This window comes from Typopeltis vanoorti, chromosome 20 (genome assembly GCF_054136105.1).
Source record: "Typopeltis vanoorti isolate ZY-2024b chromosome 20, IOZ_Tvanoo_1.0, whole genome shotgun sequence".
Lineage (NCBI taxonomy): Eukaryota > Metazoa > Arthropoda > Arachnida > Uropygi > Thelyphonidae > Typopeltis > Typopeltis vanoorti.
The window spans coordinates 4,530,115-4,556,739 of record NC_143568.1 but is presented as its reverse complement, the minus strand read 5'-3'; the positions used below and the strand labels follow the sequence as shown (position 1 = coordinate 4,556,739).

The 26,625-nt window shown below is 37.5% G+C and overlaps 1 protein-coding gene across 1 annotated transcript in view; it reads right to left on the bottom strand.

Moving 5' to 3' along the window:
• The window catches only part of HBS1 (translation elongation factor EF-1alpha (GTPase) HBS1), a 400,441-nt gene that overhangs the window by 163,452 nt on the left and 210,364 nt on the right, over window positions 1-26,625 (bottom strand). Inside the window, exons 7-8 of the mRNA XM_090410159.1 lie at window positions 9,932-10,136; window positions 1,994-2,203 (exon numbers count right to left, since the gene is read on the bottom strand). Of these exons, the coding sequence (XP_090266285.1) occupies window positions 1,994-2,203; window positions 9,932-10,136 (415 nt within the window). The remainder of the gene's footprint in view (window positions 1-1,993; window positions 2,204-9,931; window positions 10,137-26,625) is intronic.

The window sequence follows — 26,625 nt, the reverse complement described above, 5'->3', positions numbered from 1 at the left end:
AGAGAGCTTACAGGAATACACTTTGCAGGCATTTACAAGTTGCCCTAGTGTGGACCATATAGAAGAAATGATCGCCTGCCCAAGCGTCCATATATTTGCCTTTCATTGGTCCATCCCTAAGAATCAATGTTTCACAAATGTCAGGAAGTTTAACACAACCATATTTATTTAGATTAGGGTCATTTTTTTTTTAAATCAGCTGCTGATTCTTTAAGTTTCTATTTGCTATGGTGAAGCATAATAGTTTTTTTCCTGTTTGATTCTGTGCAAGGTATCCAATGTAGTTAACTAGACATTATGGACCATAGTTGAGCAGCAAATGCAACTCTTGTGTTCTACGAGGTGGATGTTAGCAGATCTTCCAGTTTGTCCACAACAGAACCAGTTGCAAGAATAAGGACCCTTATAAACACCAGGAACAGAGAAGGAGAGCATGGATCTTTAGGAGAGTGGATAAAGACAGCTAGCTCTTCAAATGAAATTTAAAAGCATTGCAGAAATTTCTCCAAAGAGATTCCTTCAAAGCAGGCAAACCAGTCCCGTGAACACACACGAACTACAGTCATGAATACACTCAACAGGGATGCAGCATAGGAGTGGCGTGCCAGCTACATTATTTCGCCGTGACTCCTCATTAGGAAGAGATCCAACCCGTCTGAAGCAGATGGAAGGGAGAGATAGATAGATAACCAATGGACAGGAAGGTGTAGTGAAAAAAAGATAATTCAGCTAGGAGAGAAGCCCTGATTGGAACAGAGGTTGAAGGCTCTGTTTTTGATAATACCATATTATCAAAAATACCATATATTGTCTTGAGGGGATAATGAGAAAGTTTATGTATGTATCTGCCAGTATGAGTAAGTTTTCTGCAAACTGAGAAAGAGTAAAATTGGGAAGATGTGATTAGAATGTCTACAAATGGCAGGCTTTTATTATTTTTCTGTAGTGAATTGCATTCTGAAATGCTGGATGTTGAGGTGGAGGAAGAAAGAGACTAATGTGTCTGAGTCATGTGGACAAACAGAAAACACATAATCAATGTATCTTATCCTGATAAAAGGTTTAAAGAAAAAGCAGAATTAAGAGCAAGTTTTCAAAATTCTCCCCTACAGAAGTTTGCTATAGGTTAAAAAAAAAAAAAAAAAAAAAAAAAAAAAAAAAGGGGGGGGGGCGTGGCTGTTCCTTCCATCTGTTTATATATGGCGTCCATCAAAATGAAGTATTTAAAACTAAATTCTGGATTAATTAAAGATTCAAAGTGGGTAGAATTTTTATATAAGATAAAGTATGCCCAGTAAGGGAAGGTAAAAGATTTAGCTAACGGTTGGATAGGTTTAAATTAGGATAGTCAGAAGTATGTACTATGGGGCAGAAAAGATGACTGTGCTTTTGAATTTTAGGCAAAATTTAAAAAGTATTAGAAAATATAGAAAGAATTTATAAAATCTTCTGAGCTGTTGGCATTCATCAGCTTATATGAAGCTATCCTGCCACTTGCCATTCAACACTTCTCTAGTACACTTGGAAAAGCAACGTGCTATGCACCCTTTGACTGAAAAAGAACATAAGAATTTCATCACATCATTGTATGAGAACCATTAATAAAGGCCTTTACAAATGAAGTGTTAGCCAGTCTCATCTAGTGATGGCCAGGTTTCTCCTCCCAGAACCCCCCCCCCTCCACCTGCATAGCAGACAAACTGGGATGAGAATGCACACAATTAACAAAAAACACCCTTTAAAAGGTTGATATGACTTTATGCAATAAATCCTGGTACCTAATGAATGTTGCAAGGAAGAATAATAACTGAACAATCTCCTTTAAAATCTAATACCATGACAACACTTCTATCCAGTAAGGCTGTTGGTTGGAACTTTTCAGTAATTTTCAATAACTAATGTGTAAGCTGATTATATTGCATTTTCTGTGTAATGATATCTATAATAATGCTACTGAAATTACTGTGGGAGGTAAAGATTAAAAACAACTTACCTGTTTGGTTTGGGAAGAGTAATTTCAGCCTCCTCAACTATTTCAGAAATATCCAGTTTCCTTTCTGGAGAAATCTTTTTCTCATTTGCATCTTTATTTATATACAAAGAATTATCATTCTCAATTTCATTACTATGTTTCAATGAATCATTAACTAGACTCTCTTGGGAATGCATCTTTTTCTTTTGAGTTATTTCATCTCCTTTGGTACTATAAATGAACAATTTAATAACTATAAGAAAATAAGTGCAGAGAATATACATCGCAACATTTTTTGATAAGAATACTATTTGTACTGATCAGATAGTTCTGCTTTTCAAAGAAGTACAAAACACAGATCAAATCTGCATGCATTAAAAATTGCAATGAATAAAAGTGTCACTTCAATTCTATATTAAAAAAAAAAAAAATTAATATTATCTCTAAATACAGAATGTGTGGTGTTAAAAACTAATATACATCATAAACTAATAGATTATATCAACAGATGTATCTATCATCAGATACCACTGGGATATCTACATATGGTGATATTGTTAATTTTTAATGAATTTATTTATCCTGTAGGCGACTGCGCCATTGTTAATATTTAATGATTTATCCTATATAGGCTGCGCCATTAGTTATTTATAATGTGTATTATAAATAATATTTCATTTACTAACAATTATTTTTATTTTTGACTCCGAGTGTCCCTATATGTTATTATATTTGCACAAAGAGTTCACTCCAATTGGTGCAATGACTTTAACTTACTCTTTCAGAATCCAGCTAATCATTGACTCAATACCAAGTACAAAATAAACACATTTAATAAAAACTTAAAACAACATATATACACTTCTAGTAAAAATACATAACTACAAATACAGATTATATGGATCCAAGGCCTTATTTAAAAAATACAAACTTACTCTTAAGACAAAACACTTTTTCTTTCACAAATCACAAAAAAATGTTTATAGTCTTTTTCTCTTCCTGTTAAGGCTCTTTTCCAGAAGTTACAAGATTCTGTACTTCATTTTCTTAGGATCCCTTTAAAATTCCTTTTTACTGCCGCACACAAAACAAAATCAAGTTCCTTCCTACTTGAATATATCTTGGCCAGTTTATAAAAACTTAGTTTCAAGATTTCCTTTTTCTTCTGTACTTATTCTTTCTTGAAACATATTATTTCCACTATTCCTTTTTCGGAATACAATATGAAATTTCCTTTTAACTGCCGCACACAAAAAATCAAGTTCCTCCCAACTTGAATATTTCTTCGGCCAGTTTATAAAAACTTAGTTTCAAGATTTCCCTTTTCTTTACTTATTCCTTCTTGAAACATATTATTTCCACTATTCCTTTTTCGGAATACAATATGAAATTTCCTTTTAACTGCCGCACACAAAAAATATCAAGTTCCTCCCAACTTGAATATTCCTCGGCCAGTTTATAAAAACTTAGTTTCAAGATTTCTTTTTTCTTCTGTACTTATTCCTTCTTGAAACATATTATTTCCACTATTCCTTTTTCGGAATACAATATAAAATTTCCTTTAACTGCCGCACACAAAAAATCAAGTTCCTCCCAACTTGAATATTCCTCGGCCAGTTATTAAAAACTTTCCGAACGCTCTCTTGTTTACCACTGTAACTTGGATACGCAACGCTTTCTTGTCAGCTGTCAATCAAACATCAAGTAAGTTCACTCCGGGAGCATGCGCACTTCAACAACGTCAGAAACTACGCATTGTAAAAATATGGCTGACTCGCTGTATCCACCAGCGCTGAAGAAAGTCTTTCATAAACACAAAATTCAACATTTAAAAACACAACAAACTTTCTTATAAATAATACAAATAATCAATTAAGTAAGTACTTCAATATTTTTACTTCCTTACATATTACTTCTAACATAATATTTTCATAACGAGCACATCACAAGTGCAGACACTGCGTGTATGAAAACAAAAACAAGCAAAATTAATACGTAAAAATATTCAGAATTTTTTAATATGATTATTTTTACAATATTATATACACACACACAAGCGCACGCACAAGAGGGGGGACTGAAAAGTTCTGATAAACACCTAGAATAAAAATGATATTAAAGAAACCGATATAACTAGAAGAAAAACATACTAGTAGCAGAGTTATGAAGTTAACTTATGTTCTTATATCCTCATATGTTCTTTCTTGCGGTTATATCAGTTGCTTTAAAATCATTTTGGTTGTAGGTGTTTAACAGAACTTTGCAGTCTCCCCCTCGTATATATATATATCCCAGCAATATCTGTATATATATATATATATATATATATATATATATAGATATTAGTATATATTTTTGTAGATAAACTTATACATTGGTTACATATGGCTTTAGATCGTGTGTAATTAAAAAACTTTAATTAATACCTTCCAATATTTCGGCACTGTCATATTGCCATCTTCTGGACACATCCTTAAGAAGGTGACTTCTTGGCCTGAAGAAGTGACTAGCAAACTAAAACCTTTCAACTCTAGACCCCCACCAAATATATGGACCACAAAAATCCATAAGTAGAATGTGCCATTACTTCCCATTGTGGATGGCAATGATTCTCCCCAACATGCAAATTAGCCAAAGTGCTCGCACATTATACTGGCAACACACCATCACACATTAAAAACTCAACCCACTTTAAAACCAGTATAGAGAACCTCTCACTCAAAAAACACTGACATACTGGTCAGTTTTGATGTCTCCTCCTTATTCACAAATATCCCACTCAAAGATACCTTAGATCTCATCAAAACCAAATTTCCTCCCGATATCTCAGCCCTATTTCAGTTCACCATGAACTCAGGCTATTTCATTTGGAAGGAAAATTCTACAAACAGATAGAGGGTACAGCCATGGGTTCTCCACTTTTTCCACCCCTGGCAAACTTCTTTATGGAGACTTCTGAAGAAAAAAGCCTTAAACTCAGCCCCACAAAAACCTACTGTCTAGCTACACTACGTGCATGAAATATTCGCTATTTGGCCACATGGTGCTTAGACACACTCCACAACTTCCTAACACACTTAAACAATCAACACTCCAGAATACAGTTCACCTTGGAAAGAGAAAACAACAACAACAGCCTCCCTTTTCTAGACACTCTGATTACATGCCAGCCTTCAGACAACAATGCCCTAACTAGTGAACTAAACCACATCCTTAACACCTCCTTAGCCAATGGCTACAACCCCCCAAAAAAATCCAGAAAATATTAAAACCAGTTAACCCAACCCCCTCTCCTTAACAGAGATTACACTAAATCTATCACCATTCCATATATCTGGGGCACATTTGTAAAGCTCACAAAAATCTTAAAAAAATATGACCTGACTACCTGTTACAAACCACATAAGAAATTTACATCCCTTATCTGCTCTACCAAAGACCAACCACTTCCCCTAGACCTACCTAGAATATACCAGGTCCTTTGCAGCTGTAAACTGTCCTATTACGTTTGACAGCTAATATCAGAATATCTGAACACAAAGACTACATCCAGTTTCACCAATACAGCCACTCGGGACTTGCTGACCATGCACTAGATACCCACCACAGAATACACTGGAAGAAAGCCACTTTATGCACTGTAGCAAATATAAATATGAAAGCAGCTCTAAAAAACTTCCCAAATCTACACAAATTTGGGTGCATGAGACTGCCCCAAATTTGGGAAGCTTGAATCCTTAGAACATCAGCCAAACACAACCCAATTTAGCACACTAGGGGGCACATTTAGAACTCTAGGACCAACGCCAGTTGCCTTCTTCAGCTTCATTTGCTCGTTGTTAGTACCTGCATGCACATATCATAGTTTTATGCTCCCAGAAGATGGCAATGTGACATTGCTGAAATAGTGGAAGATATTAATTAAAGTTTTTTAATTAATATTTTAGTGTACATTGTCATTTCCTGAAAATTTTAAAGACATATTACTATATAATGATAGATACATCAACAGGTGTATTTATTGATAGAGCTCTCTAATATGATAATTACTAAAAAAAGAGAAACAGTAGACTATGATTATAGTCTAGTGTTTATATTTTTATAAATATAAAAACATAGAGAAAATAACAAATGTATTTGTTTGTACTTTTACTTATATAGTTATACTCCCTTATACTTATTTAGCGTTTAGTTGTAATATTCCTCGACACTATTTTGAATAATGGTGGCAGCGCCAGTTATGGCGTATTGGCAAGTCCTCCCCCCCCATTTAAGGACTCCATTTTGCATGATATCATACGGGATTTTGTAGCATGCGAGACATGTTGAATGTATGCATCTCAGCGGTTGTATATGTGGCAGGTGAGAGAAGGGGAAATACGTATATGCACAAAATGCAGACAATGGGAGGAATTTGGTGAGTTAGAGATGACTATAACTGACCACACTGAGACTAGTGAGTTGAGACTCGCAGAAGACATAGTGGAATTGTTCAATGAACACTTTATTGGAATATTCATCCTGGAGGAGTAAATTTTAATACTAGAGAGATAGGGCAGGTTCGAGGTTTAGAGGTGCAGGAGGAGAGTGTGTTCCAAATACTGAGTACTCTGGATGTCAGTAAAGCTGTGGGACTGGATGGTATTTCACCACGAGTTTTGAGAGAATGTGCTAAGGAATTGACAGCTCCTTTGACCTGGCTTTTCAATGAAAGTCTGGCTACGGGAAAGGTGCCCAGGGAATGCAAGGAAGGTAAGATAGTGCCATTGCATAAGGGCAGTAGCAGACTGGAAGTGTCTAATTATAGGCCAGTTTGTGTGTCATCAGTAGTTGTTAAGATCTTGGAGAAATTAGTTAGGGATCGTATACAACATTGGGCAGATGACGGTAATGTTATCTGTGCGAGTCAACGTGGATTTGTGAGGGGTCGCTCGTTTTAGTAATATGTTAGCCTTTTATAACAAAGTTACAAGAGCAGTAGATGAGGAAAAGGCATACACTGCCATTTTCTTGGATTTAGCGAAGGAATTTGACAGGATGCCACATGATAAGCTGATATTTAAGTTGCAGCATATGGGTTTCGATGTCAGGTTGGTCAACTGGATACAGGATTGGCTGTCTGATAGGTATCAGAGAGTTGTGTATGGTGGGGCAGTTTCAAGTAGGCAGAGGATTACAAGTGGAGTCCCACAGGGCTCAGTATACTGGGACCTATATTGTTTAACCTTTATATCAATGACATTGTCAGTGGATTGCAAGGGGGATATTCAGTTGTTTGCGGATGATGCAAACCTGGGAAGGATTATTAGTAATAGTGCAGATGCAGTAGCCCTGCAAGATGATTTGAATAAGCTAGAGAGATGGACAAATAAATGGGGGTGTCAGTTTAATGCAGCAAAATGTAAGGTCTTGAGGTTTGGGACACACCGATGGGACACTGCATACTCTATTGGAGTAGCTATACTGGAGGGAGTAGGGGAGACAAGAGATCTGGGGTTGATGATTGATAGAAACCTGAAATTCAAGGGACATATTGCAAAGGTGGTGAAGGTAACACAGAGGATTGTGTTCATTACTGCAGAACACATGGATTGTAGCACACATGGAAATGTGTTCATGCACACATGCATGAACGCATTTCCACGTGCATGAATACACCTTCAGAACACATGCAATTTACAGACAAAAAGGACACTGACCTGCAGAGATAAAAGAGTTTTCATTCCATTGTATAAGACCTTGATCAGACCACACTTAGACTATTGTTCTCAGATTTGGTCCCAAGGATTTGAAGGGGATAAATTAACTGTGGAAAGGGTACAAAGGCAGATAACAAAGACAGTTTCAGGACTGTACAATGTCAGTTATGAGGATCGGCTGAGGGAATGTGGACTGCAGAGTTTGGTGGTAGACAAGATGATAGACAAGTAACCACAGCAGAGGTCTATATAGTTAATATTGGTAATACAGAGGAAACTATAATTTTGTTTCTGCACTCATCACACTTTCGGACAATGCATTCCACTCACTAGCCATTCTCCAAGCAAAGAATCTGCTCCTCACACCCTCCTTACACAGCTTCCAAGGATGGACTCATTCTACCATTGTCTCCCTCTACTCTATGACAAATCTCCTGCATATTAACCTGGTAACAATCCTCACTAATTTATACATCTCAATCATACCCCCTCCCCACTACTTCTATTCACAAGGCTGAGCAAGTTGCATTCCCTCAGTTTGTTCTCATATACCACATTCCATACATCTGAAATGGACTTGGTGAACCTTCTCTGGATCCTCATTAATATATTCTCATACTTTTATGAGAGCCTCTCTAAATCCTACTCACACCTCATCGTGTGGAGAGGTGAACAGGAGATGTAGAAGTATGTCGGAAGCTTGATCTTCCAGCAGGGCCACCCTAGGCATGAAGGCTACATCAATATTCCCGGCTAACGTGGGAGGCGTCTGGTGATTGGGCTAGCAACTCGTCATTGGACGTAAAACAATATTGCTCGAGAAACTAAGATAAAGATGAATGAATGGAAAAATTTGATATTGATCGGAAATGGAAAAGGAAACGATAAGGAATAATAAAACTGGCAACGTGGAATGTAAGAACGATTAATGGAAAAGAAGAACTTATACAAGAAATAGCCAAAGAAACATTAAAATATGCAGCATAACACAAACAACAACAAAAAAAGGAAATGGAACAATGAACATACAAGACTATATATTTATATACAGAGGAGTAAAAAAACAAACAGAGCTGAAGCTGGAGTAGGAATAGTAATACATCAGAAGAGATGGTCAGGTGGTCAGGTCATATTTTTTTAGGATTTTTGTCAGCTTTTCAGAAGAGCCCCAGATATAAGGAATGGTGATAGATTTAGTGTAATCTCTGTTATGAAGGTGGGAGCAAGAGGGGGGGGGGCTGTGGTTAACTGATTTTAATATTTTCTGGAGGTTGTAGCCATTGGCTAAGAAGGTGTTAAGGATATGGTTCAATAGTTAGGGCATTGCTATCTGAACAGATTAATTTAGCCCTGTTATATAGGGTTTTTATAATCCCATATTGTTGTGAGGGAGGGAGGGGTGATTGCTGGTGAATGCATCTACTTGTATGGGTTGGTTTTCTGTAAACAGAGCAAGTCAAGAATCTATCAGGCCGGCGTGGAATCAGAGTGTCTAGGAAAGGGAGACTGTTATTGTTTTCCTTTTCCAAGGTGAACTGGATTCTGGTGTATTGATTGTTTATGTGTGATAAGAAGTTGTGGAGTGTATCTAAGCTGTGTGGCCAAATAGCAAACGCATCATCAACACGGCGTAGCCAAACAGTAGGATTTTGTGGGGTTGAGTTTAAGGCTTAGAAGAAAAAGCCTTTTTTTTTTAAATTAATATTTTAGTATACGTTGTCATTTCCTGAATTTAAAGTCTCTCTTGATGTGGTTGGATAAATGGTAGATTACTGTATTCATAAAAATGTATATAAGGATTTGGGTATTTCAGTATATAAAAATTTAAGTTTAGAAATCACACTGATAAGACAACTACTGTAGCTCAAAGAATTTTAAGTTAGATTCACAAAAACTTTATTTGTAAAAAGAAAGAAGTAGTACCCTTACATAAGTTTTGAAGTATGAAAATAATTTGAAGTATGAAAAATAATAAACACACACACATACAGAAATCCATTTCACATGATACATCATACACCTATAGTATGTAAATATCACAGATGGGCTAAGGATTTATGTAACCCAAAAATCTCAAGTCTAGAAACTAAATGTTCTACTACTGTTTGTAGCAGCACCTTCTACTGGAAGGTGCTACTACAAACAGGACAGTAGATTCACAGTGGGTAATGAAAATCATTTATTACCAAATATAAAGTGATAATATCTATATAAACCTGATATAGTGAACAAAGATAAAGATTACACAAAAGAAACTCACTTGGTTTTTTCATATTCATTAGCTTCTTGCTTGTCAAAATGACGGTTCGGTGTACTACTCGTTTCGGTCCCTTCAGAAACAATTTGTTGGTGGAGTGCATCTGTTTCACATGTACCTCTCAGTACTAAGTTCTCAGTCTGTGAACTGCCTCCAGGTGTTGTCATTGTTCCTTGGACCTCTAAATCACAAGATACTCCTTTCTGACCTGAATGTAAAAGAATATTATTATTACTATTACGGGCAATTCCAAGGAGTCCTTAGACTCATCGAGGGGAGGCCCTAAACATCATGTCAAGACCAACTATTCAACATCCACACAGTATCTATCATACTTTGCCTTGACCTCATTCACTAGGGGCCATCCAAAAAACCTAGTTGTAACACCCTTGCTAACCACACACACTTGCCCAGTTTCCATGGATGGCCCCTAGTCATCCCACCACCAGTCCTGTTCTGAAAAATATCCTCTGAATTAATCTTATAGAAACTCTTCAGTAATTTGAATGTCTCAATCATATCACCCCTTTTCTGCCTATCAACTAATTTCTGCAACCCACAAATCTTCAACCTGTTCTCATAAGGTTCATTCCATAGACCTGCTATCATCTTGGTCACTTGCCTCTGGATCCTCTCCACCTCCTCCCCATCAAGAAGAAACCTTGGCGCCCAGATCTGGGCACAGCAGTCAAAATGGGGTCTTATCAAGACTCGATACAGAGAAACAATAACTTGCTTGTCTCTGCTCATCAAAGTATTCTTCAGTAACCAAGTGATTTGATGAGCTGATTTAGCCACTTTTGCAATGTGCCCCCCCAAACTTCAACTCCCTATCCACCAACACACCCAAATCCCTGGCCTCGTCAATCTCCTGAAGTACAGTTCTACCAATGTGATATACTGCTGCTAATCTTTTCACCCCAAAATGCATAACCTTACACTTTGCCACATTAAACTAACATCCATTCTCCTTAGCCCAGTCCTCCAATCTATCCAAATAATCCTGCAAAATTTTGAAATCATGTGCATTCACTATTGCTCTACCCAACTTTACATCATCAGCAAACAAATTAACAGTTCCTCTCAGATCCTTTCCTATATCATTAATGAACAAATTAAATAGTAGTGGTCCAAGAACAGAACTCTGCGGCACACCACTAGTCACAGGCCATCTTTAGGACTCTACTCCTGAATAAACTACTCTTTGATATCTCTCCAACAACCACCCTCCTATCTATGTCACCAACCCTATATTCATCCCCATATGCTGCAGTTAACAGAGAGAGAGAGAGACATAAAAATATGAAGATGCAAATAAATAAATAAAACTTCAACCATCCAAGAGTGGGAGTGACTCTTGAGAGATCAGCATCATTTGCATTGGAAAGATTGTTCAAGCAATTTAGACATATTTTACGATAAACTGTCTACTTTATCGGACTATAGAGAGAGAGAGAGAGAGGTGTACATATATACTGAGTTATTTTTGATGGCATATAACCACACAGTTCCAACTAATAATAATCGACAGTATTACATATGCAAAGTGGATATTAGATCTAGCATTATTTCAGAGCCGAATGTAGAAACTATGAAAGTTTCATAAGGTAAGTTGACCAGAGAGCTTACAGGAATACACTTCCCAGCATTCACAAGTTGCTTCAGTATGGACTACTTAAAAGACATAGGTGTTGCCCTATGTCTATATATAGATGCTTGGGTAGTTTTAAGTGGTCTTTTAAGCAGTCCACACTAAGATGCTGCCCAAGCATCTATATATAGACACTTGGGCAGCACCTATGTCTTTTAAGTAGTCCACACTAAAGCAACTCGTGAATGCTGCAAAGTGTATTCTCATAAGCTCTCTGATCAACATACCTTATGAAACTTTCATAGTTTCTACATTCGGCTTTGAAATAATGCTGAATCTAATATCCAGTTTGCTTATGTAATTTTGCATCTCCAAAATGAAGCCTTTTGGCTCTTTATTTTAGTAATTACTTATATGTGCCAATTGAGAGTTCGCTTACAAAAAATACCTTCCTCTGACATTTCCAGTTCCTTAGTACTGAACAAGAGTTTTTACTCTCTTACGGTTTCTGTCTGGTCTCTGGAGAGAACCAACCAGTTCGAAACAGCTGTCATGTAATTTTAAAAGTCCTTTGACTTCTAAAATTACATGAGGTGCTCAACATGGTTACCATCAGCATCCAGACATTAAGTGTCTGATGCTGAAAGTAATTATTAATTTCAGCATCCAGACATCAAGTTCGCCGGACACTTAATTATTATTAAGTGTCCAGCGAACTACTGTTTGACCAACATTGGCCAAAGTGTCCAGTGGGATTGCTGTGAATGGCGTTTCAATTTCTTTCCGAAGGGCCACCAGTGTAACTTTTTTTCTACGATACACTACATCCTTTAGAGTCCCCAATAGGTAGAAGTTCAAGGGTGTTAAATCAGGAGAACATGGGGGGAACTCAACTGCACCTCTTCATCCTATCCATTGTCCCTGCAAACTCTCACTGAGGTAAGCTCTCGTCTCAGTGGTAGTGTGGTGCACCATCTTGTTGGAAGAGAAATTGATCATTCCCATAAAGTGCATGAATGGCAGGTAAAATGGATGTGCGTACCATGTCTACACTAGACCAGTAACAGTACCTTCAAAGAAGAATGGTCTTATTAAACTCCTAGATGATAATCCACACCAGACATTGAGCCCTGGTAAATTGACTGCCTTGTCCACATGAATGCCCAGATTTTCTTGAGCCCAGTAATATGCCGATTCACCATTCCATTAAGCTTAAATTGTGCTTCATCAGACCAAACCATCTTTCTCACAAACTCCTCATCCTCATCTACCATGTGCTGAAATGGTAAGCAGAACAGTGCAAGCAGAATACAATATTGCATTCTGCTTGCACTGCTAACTCTTGTCTCATGTGCACATTGTGTGGTAGACTTCTGTGGTGAGTGTGCTAACTGTTTAAACACCATAGCCGAGGAACCAGGACTTGTTGCTGTGCAAGGGCTCCTGGATCTTCCCTTGTGCACATCGCACAAGGTACCATGGGTCTCAAACTTATCAAGAATACATGCAATTGTCAGGCGTATTGGAGGTTGTGTTGCAAATTCACGCCTACATTGTCGTTGAACTTCAACAACATTCTCAAATTTGAAATACCACTTTAAAATGGTCTTGCATTCCTCAAACTACAATCGTGCCTCGGCCATTTTGTTTGACTGTCCTATCAGTCATGTGTTGATGCTAGTATTCATGTGAGTAACACCATCTTTTGAGAGACCATCATGCTACACATTGCTACCGTAATTCGATCCAACTTTGAAAAAAGTCCATAAATGACATCTGTTAAAGTGTGCATACATTTTTTTGATGGACTCTGTAGATGCTTGGACAGTACCTATGTTGTTTAAGTAGTCCACACTAAGGCAACTTGTGAATACCAGGGAGTGTATTCCCGTAAACTCTCTGATCAACTTACCATACGAAACCTTCATAGTTTCTACATTTGGCTTTGAAATAATGCTGGATCTAATATTCACTTTGCTTATGTAACTTTGCATCACCGAAATGAAGCCTTTGGGCTCTTTACTTTAGTAATGATCTACAGTACAATAAATTTAGTTTAATCCTTTATCCCGGTGAGAGCAAACAAAGTTTGCGCCTGAAAATATCTTCAGGACTGAATCAGGCGCAAACTTTGTTTGCTCTCACTGGGATAAAGGATTAAACTAAATTTATTATAGTCTAACCTAGTGAAAAATAAACTTTCAATGATCTACAGTATTTACAGGCCTTTAATGCCTGCTTACCAGCCTATATTGGCTTTCATAACCATCAATTTAGAATGAGATGGTTAGTCTCATGTCTAAACACACTTTTGCATGTGAGTTGCATGTGTTTAGCTGGCAAGTTTGCTGGTTGCAGGATAAAAACACAAAAGTTTCCACAAGGAAAAACCAAAAAAAAAAAAAAAAACCTTATCACCTATATGATGTCGAACATTTTTTTGCTTTGTTATACTATAAATTAAAGAAGCCAAAAAATTATATTCTTGGTTTAATTCTTTATCCAAGCAAACATGCTTTATGTAAGCAAACAAAGTTCGCAAGTGAAGTATTTTCACGACTTGGATACAAAGGCTAATGACTTCACATCAATTGCCTTGGTATCCCATAATGCAAAGTGCACTCACTTTCAAATGTGTATGATGCTATGCATTATGGGAAGGGTCACTACCCAGACCAGTTTAAACTTTATTGAGGTCTCATCAGTGAGAGCAAGACCCAGAAGTGATGCCAAGATTACTGTGAACTATTCTGGCAAGATGGATTGATTGAGTCATGGTTCTTTTATCCCTTTGTGAGATTTGCAATGAAATTTCTGGATTATGAAAAGTATGGAGCCCTTGGCTTGCCCACTGGTGGCTATGACTACCAGTGAATAGATCATAAGCTTTTAGATCTTGCTTTTTTTTTCCCTTTAAAAATAAAAAATAAAAAACTACTTATTAGGTATGGCTTTTTTGAGATATTTGTCTGTTTTCGTCTACTGCAGTCGTAGAACTGTAATTGGCTTGGAATATTATTGAACCTTTGGCTTGCCAATTTTGGGCCTCTGTTGGTGGATTTTAAAAAATGGACCTGTTCAGAATGGCTTTGGGACGTTTGTGTTTTGCAGGGTCATGCTCATTATAGTCTACTGATTGGCAGATTAGTGAGCTGTGGTAGCAGCATTTGCACAAAATTTTGCAGCCATTTCATGCTGCAAACTTTTAGGGGAAAGTTATGATCTCAGGGATATCGGCCTCTTAGTGAAGCTGCTTTTCTTACGAACCATGCTGTATTAAGTGCTATGAGTAAACATTTGTTTTGGATTATCTGTAGTTGACTAATATTTGAATGCCCTGTGTGACTCCAAGCGAGTGAGCCATGCATCAGGACTGGCTTGATCGGCATCTTGTATATCAGCAGTTTAAGTTCTATGCTTAGCCAGCTATGATTCAGTAATGTGTATAGCTGCCTAACTGCACTATTTACTTTTGAGCAAACATGACCGATATGAGTTGTGAAGTCCTTTATATTTGGCTACTGGTTGCCATGGAATGGGGATGCCAAACATGACAACTTTGTCCTGCAGGAACAGTCATCTTGTTGGGAATAGCACTGCAGTGCTCTTGTCTGCATTAACATCAATTTGCCATTTTTTGAACCACTGTTCAAATTCTGAGGCTGCATTGTGCAGTTTTTTGGTTGCCAATCAAGGTTGCAAGAAAGCACACCATTACTGCAATATCATCTGCATAGAGGGCCACTGTAGTGACAACTGTGTGGGATGTCAGTCACATAGCAAAGAGCAGTGGTGATAGCAGGAAGCCTGCTACAATCATATCTCAGCAATTGCTTCACTACCAGTTTGCAATTGCTGAGATATGATTCAGTAAGTATGACCAGTCCTAGTAGGAATTTTGCCTGCAGAAGTTTGAAAAGAAGCCCATTGTGCCATACTATGTGAAATGTTTTGGCAAAGTCCAACAAGATCACTGCGTTCTGCTTCCAGTTGAACCCTATGCTGATGTTTTCCACAACTCTGAAAAATTCTTGTTCAGTGGGGTAGTTCTCCTGGAATCCAAATTGCTCATTGAGGATGAGATTTAATTTTTTAGTGACTTTCTTCAATTTTAGTATTACTTTCTCACTACTATTTTTCTAAATGCAGGAAAGCAGGGCTGATTAAGCGATATCCTTAAGTTTTGAGAAAGGTGTGCTGCTTTTCCTGGTTTGGGGTTAAATTACATCTGCTACTTTTCATCGCACAGAGAAGTAGTGATATCTTAAAATTGTATTCTTCTTCTTCTTATTGTGCTATCTTCTATCGAAGGTCAGCGACCATCTTGGCGAACAAACTGCGCTCTTGTGCTAAGCAGTTGTGCACTGCTCTTTCCTGTCCACGTCTTGATGTTGTCAAACCATGATATTCTTTTTCTTCCTCTAGTTCCTTTGCCACTAATTCTTCCTATCAAAATAGTTTGTAGAAGTTGGTATTTGCTGTTTCTCATGATGTGGCCAAGACATGTTTTTCGTTTCTTGATTATTTGTACAAGATGTTTAGCTTTGCCAATGGATTTTAAGACATCTTCATTGGTAATTTTTTCTGTCCATGATATCTTTAGCATTCTTCTGTATAGCCACATCTCAAAGGCTTCGATTTTCTTGATGGTTGTCGCCTTCAATGTCCATGTTTCAACTCCATAGAGCAGAATAGACCACGCATAGCATTTCAGCATTCGGCATCTGACTTCCATGTTTAGGTCTTTATTTCAGAATAGTGTTCTCATTTTCATGAAGGACTGCCGTGCAACTTCAATCCTTGTCTTTATACCTATTTCTGGATCCCACCGTTCATTAAGCCAGCAACCAAGATATTTATATCTTGACACTTGATCAATATTTTTCCCATTGAGTGTCAGTTTCATTGATGAGGCTGGATGTTTGCTGATGATCATGTATTTTGTCTTGTTGATGTTTATATTTATTCCAATTCTTTGGCTTTCTATGTATACTCTGTCAATGAGTTTTTGGAGATCCATAATGTTATCTGCAATTAGCACGGTGTCATCTGCATATCGTAGGTTGTTAACAATCTTTCCATTTATTGTGATTCCCTCTGAACATTCCTCCAATGCTTTTTTAAAGATTACCTCTGCATATATGTTGAACAGGAGTGGTGAGAGCACACATCCTTGTCTCACTCCTCTTTTGATATTAATATCACTGGTGGTAATGTTGTCTAATTGAACGGTAGCTGACTGATTCCAATACAGATTTGTTATTAGTCTTATGTCTTATTCGTCTAGCCTTGTTTGTTGAAGGACTTCTATTAAGTTAGTGTGTCTGACTTTGTCGAATGCTTTTTCAAAATCTATGAAACACATAAAGACAGATTTCTGTTTTTCTATGCATTTTTGTATCAATATTTGGGTACAGAAAAGGGCCTCTCTAGTACCAAAACCATTCCAAAAGCCGAATTGTGTTTCACTTAGAGTTTCTTCACTTTTTCTATAAATACGATTCTGAATTACTTTCAAAAATATTTTTAATGTTTGGCTCATTAGACTAATAAGTCGGAAGTCACCACAGGAATTCGCTTTGGGTTTCTTTGGGACAGTGATAAATGTAGATTTGAGCCAATCTGATGGAAATTCATCACTTTCATATATTTTATTAAATAGTTTTTCAAGAAGTTTGATGTTATCTGGTTCTATTAATTTTAAAAATTCTCTTTGCACACCATCTGGTCCACTGGCTTTTCCTGTTTTACTTGTTCGTATAGCATTCTCTATTTCACTTTTCATGATTACTGGTCCTTGAATGTTATCGTTTATATTTATAGGCTTCTGTCTAGTATCATTGAAAAGTTCTGTTACATATTTTACCCAAATCTGTGCTTTATTCTCTTCTTCTAGAACTATTTTTCCATTTTCGTCTCTTAGCGACATTATTTGCTTTTTCCTCAGTTTTCCAGAAATTTCGTCGATTTTCTTATACAGATTGAAATTATCATGTTTCTTTTGAAGCAGTTCAATTTCAGTACATAAATTTTTCATCCAATTTTCATTGGTTTCTTTTATTTTTTTCGTGATGATGTTAATGGTTTCTATATACCTGGCAAGGTCTTTGTTTTTGTACATTCTTCTTGTATCAATAAGAGAAAGAATCTCATCTGTCATCCATTCCTGTTGTTTTATATTATTCACATAACCTACTTCTTCAATACTTGCTGTTACGATGGCATTCTTTAAGCTATTCCAAAGAGATTCCACACTTTTATTTTCTTCTATGTTAATCTGTTGTAATCACAGGTTAAGCTGTGTCTTGGCACTTTTATTTATGTTCGGGTCTTTCAGTTTTTCTACATCAATTTTCTTTTTCTTCTTTTGTGATTTTTTAGCTGATTTTAATCTAAGACGTACTTCTGCAACTATGGGATTGTGGTCTGATGAGATATCTGCTCCAGGATAAGTCTTTGCACTCTTTATACTACTGTGGAATCTTTTATTTATCAGTATATAATCAATTTGATTTCTGACAATGTTATGTTGGTTATCTTGAGGCGATTTCCAAGTGTACAGTCTTCTGGGTGGAAGTTTAAACCAGGTATTTGCTATTGTTAGATCTTCTTCCTGACAGAACAGGACTAGGCGATCTCCTTTGTCGTTTCTGGTGTCTAAGCCATGTTTGCCAACAATTTCTCCATCACCTCCTCTTCCCACTTTTGCATTGAAGTCACCCATCACTATGTTTATATCATGTTTCTTTGTTAGGTTTTTAATCTCTTTTAGGTGTTCATAAAACTCTTCAACATCTTCTTCACTTTTGTCAGCTGTGGGTGCATGAGCTTGGATGATATTTATGTTAATGGGGTTTCCCTTAAGTTGTAACAGCATTATCCTTTCAGAAAATGGAATCCAATTTAGTACTGATTTATTGATTTCTTCATCTACTATTACAGCTACACCATGTCGATGTTTGTTCTCATCATTCCCAGAGTAATACATTGTCGTATTATCTTGTTGACACTTTCCAGATCCTGGCCATCTTGTCTCGCAAATTCCCAAAATCCGGATGCCCAGCCTCTTCATTTCTCTTGTGGCATTTCTTAATTTGCCAGCTTCATACAGAGTTCTGACATTCCAAGTTGCAATTTTAAAAGTAGACACCATTTTGAGCCCAGAGATTCTTCGCACCCCTGTCCCATTTAAGTGATGCCGGGAACTTGGGGCCAATTGTAAGGGTTTGCTCGCCATGGTGGTTGTTCTGGAGATAAGGTAGAGCAGTAGTTTCTCCGTTTGCTTTCTGCTCTGCAGTATTACAGACGTACACAATATAATCATATTGCCATCTGCAAATCTCTGATCACAAGCTTTTCCGTCATCATTTGGCTTCAACCTTGTGTCAGTACTGACAATGCTGCTTCCCAATGTCAGGGGCAGTGACCCCAGCAGGTGCTTATTTAATGGCGGCACTACTCGCCATGTCACCGAGTTGTCATTGGGCTTTGTGAGGTTTTAAGTGAAACAGAGTTGCCACTTCTGCTCCCTCCACGCCCTGATAGCTCAATCGCTGTTGGTCCATGGCTGCTTATTCGCCAGATTGCTCTGCTTATATCGCAGCTAGCCTCCATATCTGAAGGCTGTTCCCCAATCTGCCACCTGGGGACGCACCCGGTAGTAGTCAGCTCTGCCCCGGGTAGAAATTGTATTAATAATAACAATAATGGGTATCACAGCTTTATGTGGCAGGCATTTGATGATTTTGTTGGAAATCCCATCTGGGCCTAGTGCTTTCCTATTCTTAAGTTTGGCGATGATTTCATGTACCTTAGCAGGTGATGTTTGGTTCGATGGAGTTTATGTACTCTGAGTATTTTAGCATACAGCATATTTAGGTATGTATTTTACTGATGAAATCTAGATCTGAATGGATGTAGTTTGGACTACATCCATTCAGCTTCAACTTTGTCTAAGACAAAGACAAAGTTGTCTTTGTCTACATCACAGTCTGTGCATAGTGTTCTGATCTTTTTCAGAACATCTGGTCCTCTGTGGTTAAGGACTGAAGTTTTGTCTCCCCCACTGTTGATTTCAATAGCTTTTAAGTGCATATCAACTTCCTTTGAGCCCTATTGAGTGCTTGTAGGTATTCTGGGGCAAGTGTTTTGGTATGGTCACCTGGCTCTATTCTTTCCAGGGATCAGGTTTTTAATCTCATCTGGAAACTTCTGGAAACTGGTCAGAGTTTGTGAACGGCACATCTGCAATGGCAGCTGGTAATGCAGTTGTTATCTGCTTTTCTAAGCTCAAAATTGAGTCGTCAATATTTTTTCATTTAGTTAAAGGCTGGAACTGGACTAAGAGATTCATACAGAGCAGTTGATAGTTTTGTCCAGATGACGGCTGGGACCCAATCTGGAATACTTTTATGTTGTATGTCCGGCTGGAGTAAATCTTGGTTGTGGTCAGAGCTAAGGTAATCAGTGTACTTATTTGGTATTGATGCACGATATATTGTAGTATCACTATGTCAATGATATCAGGCAATCCTGCCTTATTGTAGTACATAGGCTCTGGAGGTCATATAATCACTGGGTTCCTGGTGTCAGAAAGTCATTGAGGGTTCTATCATTTTGATTTGTAATTCTGCTTATTCCATAATGTGTGCTTCCCATTCAGGTCTCCTACTACTAGCACTGCTTCATCTGCATCTAGAATTTCAGTCAAGTCTGCTTCCTGTAACTATTTGTTTGGAGAGTTATATGTGGAGTATATTTTCAGGGGACCTGCATTTGCAGTTTAGATCTCAACTCCTGTGATTTTTATGTTGGTAGTGACATTTACAATTTTGTTGTGTTCTATATTGAGCTGAAAATATGGCTGTACAACCCTCCCCCCCATCACCACTGGGCATTGGGTTGTTGGCTGGTTGAAGGTGCATTTCATTTACAAGGATTACCTCAGCATTATAGCGCATCATAAATTTCTATAGTTCGTGCATTTTGTTTCCTATACCACTGGCATTCTAAAACACAATATGTAGAGATTTTGGCCTTTTACATGCAAACAGTCCCTACTGCACCACTGATTAGTGCAGTAGGGACTGTTTGCGTATGTCTCACAACCTTATCTGTGGAGTCCTGGATTAGGTTTGCTTTGCTGAACTTGATTAACATTTCATCCAGAGTGATTGCTACAACACTGGATTTGGTTGGGCATTGTGGACCTCTGCATACAATGCACGTACTTGGATGATTTGTTGTATCGTTAGGGGATTATCTTGTGTGGATGCACATGCAGGTGTTGATGTGTTCTTAGCTTTTCTTTCGTTGATTTTGGGTAAGTATTGCTTGCACCCTGTGTAGTTGAAGGGATGTGGTCAGCCACAGCAGCATTGAAAGTTGCTGAATATCTAACAACAGTGGCATTGTCCAGTCGATCCCTTAGGAGTAATGGTTCTGGTCTTATAGCCAGGTATTGTCTGCCTATGTCCACTGTTTCTGGCTATATTCGAACCCCCCTTCCCTCATCCATGTTCCTGGCTTTCTTAAAATTTATTTTACAGTTTTTGAGGGCTGTGGCCACTTCCATCCATTGTTCCGTGGTTTGCAGGTTAACAGCAGGAACTCTTTCCTTATGTTGGTTCGTTTCTACTTCGGGGGGAAAGGGTGCAGTTTCATTTGATGTTGATTCTTTGCATCGTTTTTTTCCTCCTGACTTTGCAGAACACATCTCGTTTCTCAGCTGATTTCTGGATTAAATATTAGCCAGACTGTGAGTCCAAAGTCGGGGACTCTGTTCTTGATGACCAGAGTGGTTGTTGGTTTCTCAAGCTCAACCTGCAATCAGTCAGGCCATTTTGTTTGCAAGTGGTCATGAAAACTTCAGAATTGTGCAAACACCTGCTCGAATTCTAGGTTTTCCCACTGGGGGATTGCCCATTTAAAATTATTATTATTATTATTATTATGTGACATTTCCAAGGAGTCCAAAGACTCATTGAAGATGGGGGGGGCTCTACTCCATTCCTTCATCCACATCTCACCATCTTCCCTACTACTTAATTCTCCCACTAAACACAACTACAATCAATGTCATCTACTGCTCATCACCAGCAAAAACAGTATTTTTTTTGTTTGTAAACTGCATGTGTTCTGATGGCCGCTTTGCCTGTATGCAAAGTGAAAAATCTGAGTTTCAAGGAGAAAAAGAAAAAGCCCTGCTACCTCTGTATGAGACAGCTAACTCACCTTGAACTGGGAAAAAAAAGAAAAAAAACTCAGGCCTTTTTCAATCTAAGGTTGCAATATACCATCATTCTTCCAATTGCACTACACTAAATTCTAAGTTAAGAGAAAGAATTAAAAAAAAAAAAAAAGAAAGAAAGAAAGATGAGAAAAGAAAAATAGAATAAATCTGGTAACACTAGCTGGCGCTTACCTCTGGAGAAGCCTCAAACCCAAAGTCACTAAAAGTAGAATGAATAAGTCTCAAGAGTCACCAAAAATCAGATGAGTCAGATCAGCTCAGAAAATGAGCAAGCAAAGTTAGTGCAGTATTCTCACAATTGGGCTACTTGTATACAGAGGCTAATATCTTCACATCAATTGCCTTAGTATCTCATAATGCAAAGCACATCCCCTTTCAGATGTGTATAATGCTATGTATTATAGTATAACCAAGTGAAAAAACTTTCAACATTTACCTCTGATCCACAGTATTTTAATAATAAGATACACCTTTTCACTACTTGTATATGGGAAATATATATGGTTTCCGCATTACTTCAACCTTGCTATCTCTTCTGATGGTATCTCTTCTTCTGGCTTCCTCTGATGAGACCTCAATAAAGGTTAAAACAATCTGGGTAGTGGCCCTTCCAATAACAGAAAGCATTATACACATCTGAAAGAAGGTGTGCTTTGCATTATGAAATACTAAGGCAATCGATGTGAAGTCATGTGCCTCTATATATACAAGTCCATTCATGAAGATACTTGAAATGCAAACTTTCTTTAATTACACCTGGATACAGGATTAAACCAAAAATGCAATTTCTTGGCTTCTTTAATGTATACCTTCTATATGAAATGGCTAACTTATCTCTCCAATTGCAAAGCGTAAAGCCGTGATAAAATTTATTGAGATCTGAGGCAGGATTCAAATGCAGATCTTTCCAACCAGTGGGCATCATCAAAACAGACTGGGCTAGCTATGGAAGCTTTATATATATTTATAATCAACATACTGCAGTTTTTTTTCTGGTTAGTATATTGTCAGAGGAAGATAATACTTCAGAGTACAAACCATAGTATTTGCCTAGAATCTTTTTTAAATTCCAATAACATTCACAGATGGTTGAGGCAAAATGATGCAAAAAATCACAGATAGTTGGTAAGAATCATTAATTAACACTATATTGGTAGTAGAGATAAATATTTAGTGATATAATGTTGTTACCTCCCCATGAAGTGATAACTATAACTGGTGTAATAGTATAAGCTGTTGGTCATTAGCAATGCACAGTCAATTTTTCATAATTTAGTTAAAAATAATAATTCACTGTAGTTTTGTTTTATATGGGTGCGTGTGATAGACAGAATTATTTAGTTTTACCTACACATTATATGGTAATAAATAAGATTTTGTGTCCTATTGCAGGCAGGAGGCAGCAAATACTTCACATGATGATGGTAGAGTTATTATTAACCCCAGACTTTTTTGTTAATAGAACTTTGTAACAGTTCTATTAACAAAATAGAACTGTTACAAAGTGATATTACCAGATTTTTATTATTATTACGTGACACTTCCAAGGAGTCCAAAAGACTCATCAAGGGAGGGCACCTGTTTCTACAACTCTCTGCTCCACTGCAATTACCAACCATACAGAACCACCACTACAATCATCATCTATGCCAACGCCATCTACTGCCCACCACCACCACCACCACTAGTTTTGTTTTTTGTCTGGAGGCTCTGGAGATATCCAGGGAACAAGTTGGGGTCATTATCCACCAACATCTGGACATGCAGAGCTCTGAGCGAAGTGCATCCCCAAATGTTTGAATGCTCATGAAAAGAGAGAATGTGTGCTATCATCTCAAGGGATTTTGGATCATTTTGAGAAATCAGATGCACATTTTTTAGCTCGTATTGTGACTGTTGATGAAACATGGCTTCATCACTATGACCCAAAGACCAAACAACGGTCAACGGAGTGGAGATACAAAGGTTCTCCACAGCCAAGTTCCGAATGCAAACCTCAGCAGGGAATATTCTTACCATTGTCTTTTTTAGGATATGGATGGTGTAATCCTTACCAAGTACCTCAAAAAAAGTGAAACTGTTACAGCAGCAATTTATTCAACAGCTCTGAAAGAATTGAAGGAGGTACTGAAGGAAAAATGCTGCAGAAAACTGAGCAGAGGCATGTTGCTTTTGCAGGACAACACACCTGCTCACAAAATCCAACAGACAATACACAACTTGGGCTTTCGATGTCTTCCTCACCCTCCCTATTTGCCATACCAGGCCCTATGAGACTTTTTCCTATTCCCAAATTTAAAGAAACACTTGAAAGGAACATCTGCAGCTGAGGACTGGTTGGTGCTACAAGGGAAAGACTTTTTCCTCATCAGATTGCAGATGATGCAGCAGCATTGTAACAAGTGTATAACACTTCATGTGGAATATGCGGAATAATGTGTAAGTTACATGGTTCTACCTCAATTCCTTCATGATGATTATCACAACTTTTCAGCACAGCCTTGTATATTGTTTTTATCCATATTTACCAAATGCATAAGTATGGTATACACATAAGACAACCCAATGTGAGGGTACTGTTTTCTGTATACAATTAGCTTAGTAATGAAGATATGCAAACTTTTGTTTACATATGCTTGGATACCCGACCTGGTTGGCCGAGTGGTTAGTCTATCTGCTCTCCAGCCAGCACGTTGCGGGTTCGAATCCCAGCGTGGGCATGGATATTTGTGTTTGTCTGTGAAAATACTACTGGTATTGGTGGGCGGTAGATGTCGTTGGTATAGATGATAGTTGTGGTTTGTTATAGTTGGTGAATGGAGTGTGGAGGCAGAGAGTTGTAGAGTAGGTACCCTCTCCCAATGAGTCATTGGACTCCCTGGAGGTGTCATGTAATAATAATAAAAAACATGAATGAAAAAAAGAATATAATTCAATTCTGATAGACGTATTCATGGTTTTAGGACTGATACTATTTAATATTCTCATTAATAATTTAGATTTGGATATTAAAAATAGAATCTCTCTTTCTTCTGATGATATTAAGCAGGGTACACTGATTACTGAAGACTTGTGAAGTTTAAAAAAAATGAACCATTATTTAGGTTTCTATAGTAGGGTTACTAAATTATCTAACCTACAGCCCATTCATGGAACTAAAACAAATGTCGGCAACCTTTCATGAATGAGATTCTCAATGTTGAGAAAATGTTATTTGAAACTGAAGAAATTAAGAAAAGGTGGCATGAATACATTCTGGATCTTTTTAGAGTTTTAACACTGATTTATAGTTTATTGGCACAAGAACAACCAAGGCCATACTGCACCAAAGCAAAGATTACAGCAGTACACAAGGAACTAATAAATAGTAATAAATTTAGTAAATAGTATGTACTATACTAAACTAGACTACTTGTATATTGTGGTCTTTACATTAATTGCCTTAGTATCTTATAATGCAAATCACGCATCCTTTAGGGTGTGTATAATTATTAAAAATAGAATCTCTCTTTCTTCTGATGATATTAAGCAGGGTACACTGATTACTGAAGACTTGAAGTTTAAAAAGAATGAACCATTATTTAGGTTTCTATAGTAGGGTTACCAAATTATCTAACCTACAGCCCATTCATGGAACTAAAACAAATAAGCTATGCATTATGGGAAAGGTCACTACCCAGACCGGTTTCAACCTTCACTGAGGTTTCATCAGTGTAAGTCAGATCCAAAAGAGATATCAAGGCTCTGGCTCCCACTAATGAGACTCAATAAAGGTTGAAATCAGTCTGTGTAGTGGCCCTTACCATAATGCATAGCATTATACACACTTAAAAGGATGTGTGCCTTGCATCATGGGATACTAAGGCAATTAATGTGAAGTCACTAGTCATGAAGACACTGTACGTGCAAACTTTCTTTGCTTACACTTGAATAAAGGATTAAACAATAATATAATTTCTTGGCATCTTCACTCGTTGCAGATTTTTAATCATCACTATAGATGGGCAAGAAGCCAGAATGGGCTAGTCTATGTGCAAGATGTAGTATGAGACCTCTGAGTGGACAAAGTGAAAGGTTACAGGATGAAGTGCAAATTTGCTAAAGAGGTCTTTTAATATACCATATCTTCAGACTGTGTCATCACATGCTTTTTCAATGTCAAAGAAGACTGAAACCAGGTGTTCTCATTTCAGGAAAGTGTCTTATACATATTTCTAAAACAGATCAAATGGTCCAATGTTGATCAGTGTCTATAAAAGCCACATTGTATGTTGGAAAGAAGTTTGTTGCATTCTAAGTACTAGAGAAAGCCTTGCATTTACTATTATTTTCCAATATCTTACATAGACAGCAGGTCAGAATGATAGGTTGATAACTGTTGTTTATGTTGGATTCTTTCAAAGTTTTGGGATAGCAATGACAATTGACTTATGCCAAGGATCCAGACTATTCCTCTATAAGTATTCTGTTGTATAGTAAGAGAAGGAGATCCATGGCAGATATCAGGACCTCCCTGCACTGGCAGGAGGAAAGCCATACTACGGCCAAACTGCTAAATTCATCCTTTTTACGTTTGGAAGAACAACAGGACTAGAGCCGGCGCTCTCTCTCTAGCCACGTTCTTTTCTCTGTTAACTCAGATGAAGGCTGCCAACACATTGTGGACTGGACACAAACTTCAAATATCCATGTGTGCTATGATGAATTTGAAAGAAAGATTGTCGAATCTAGAGAAATTACCTTAGATTCTTCCCATATCAACAACAGCCTAAGTTTCAATCTCTCTGATGCACACATTGTCTCTGTTCGATACTGGCGCACTCGTGACAGCACGTAGTCAACTTTTATTTGGAA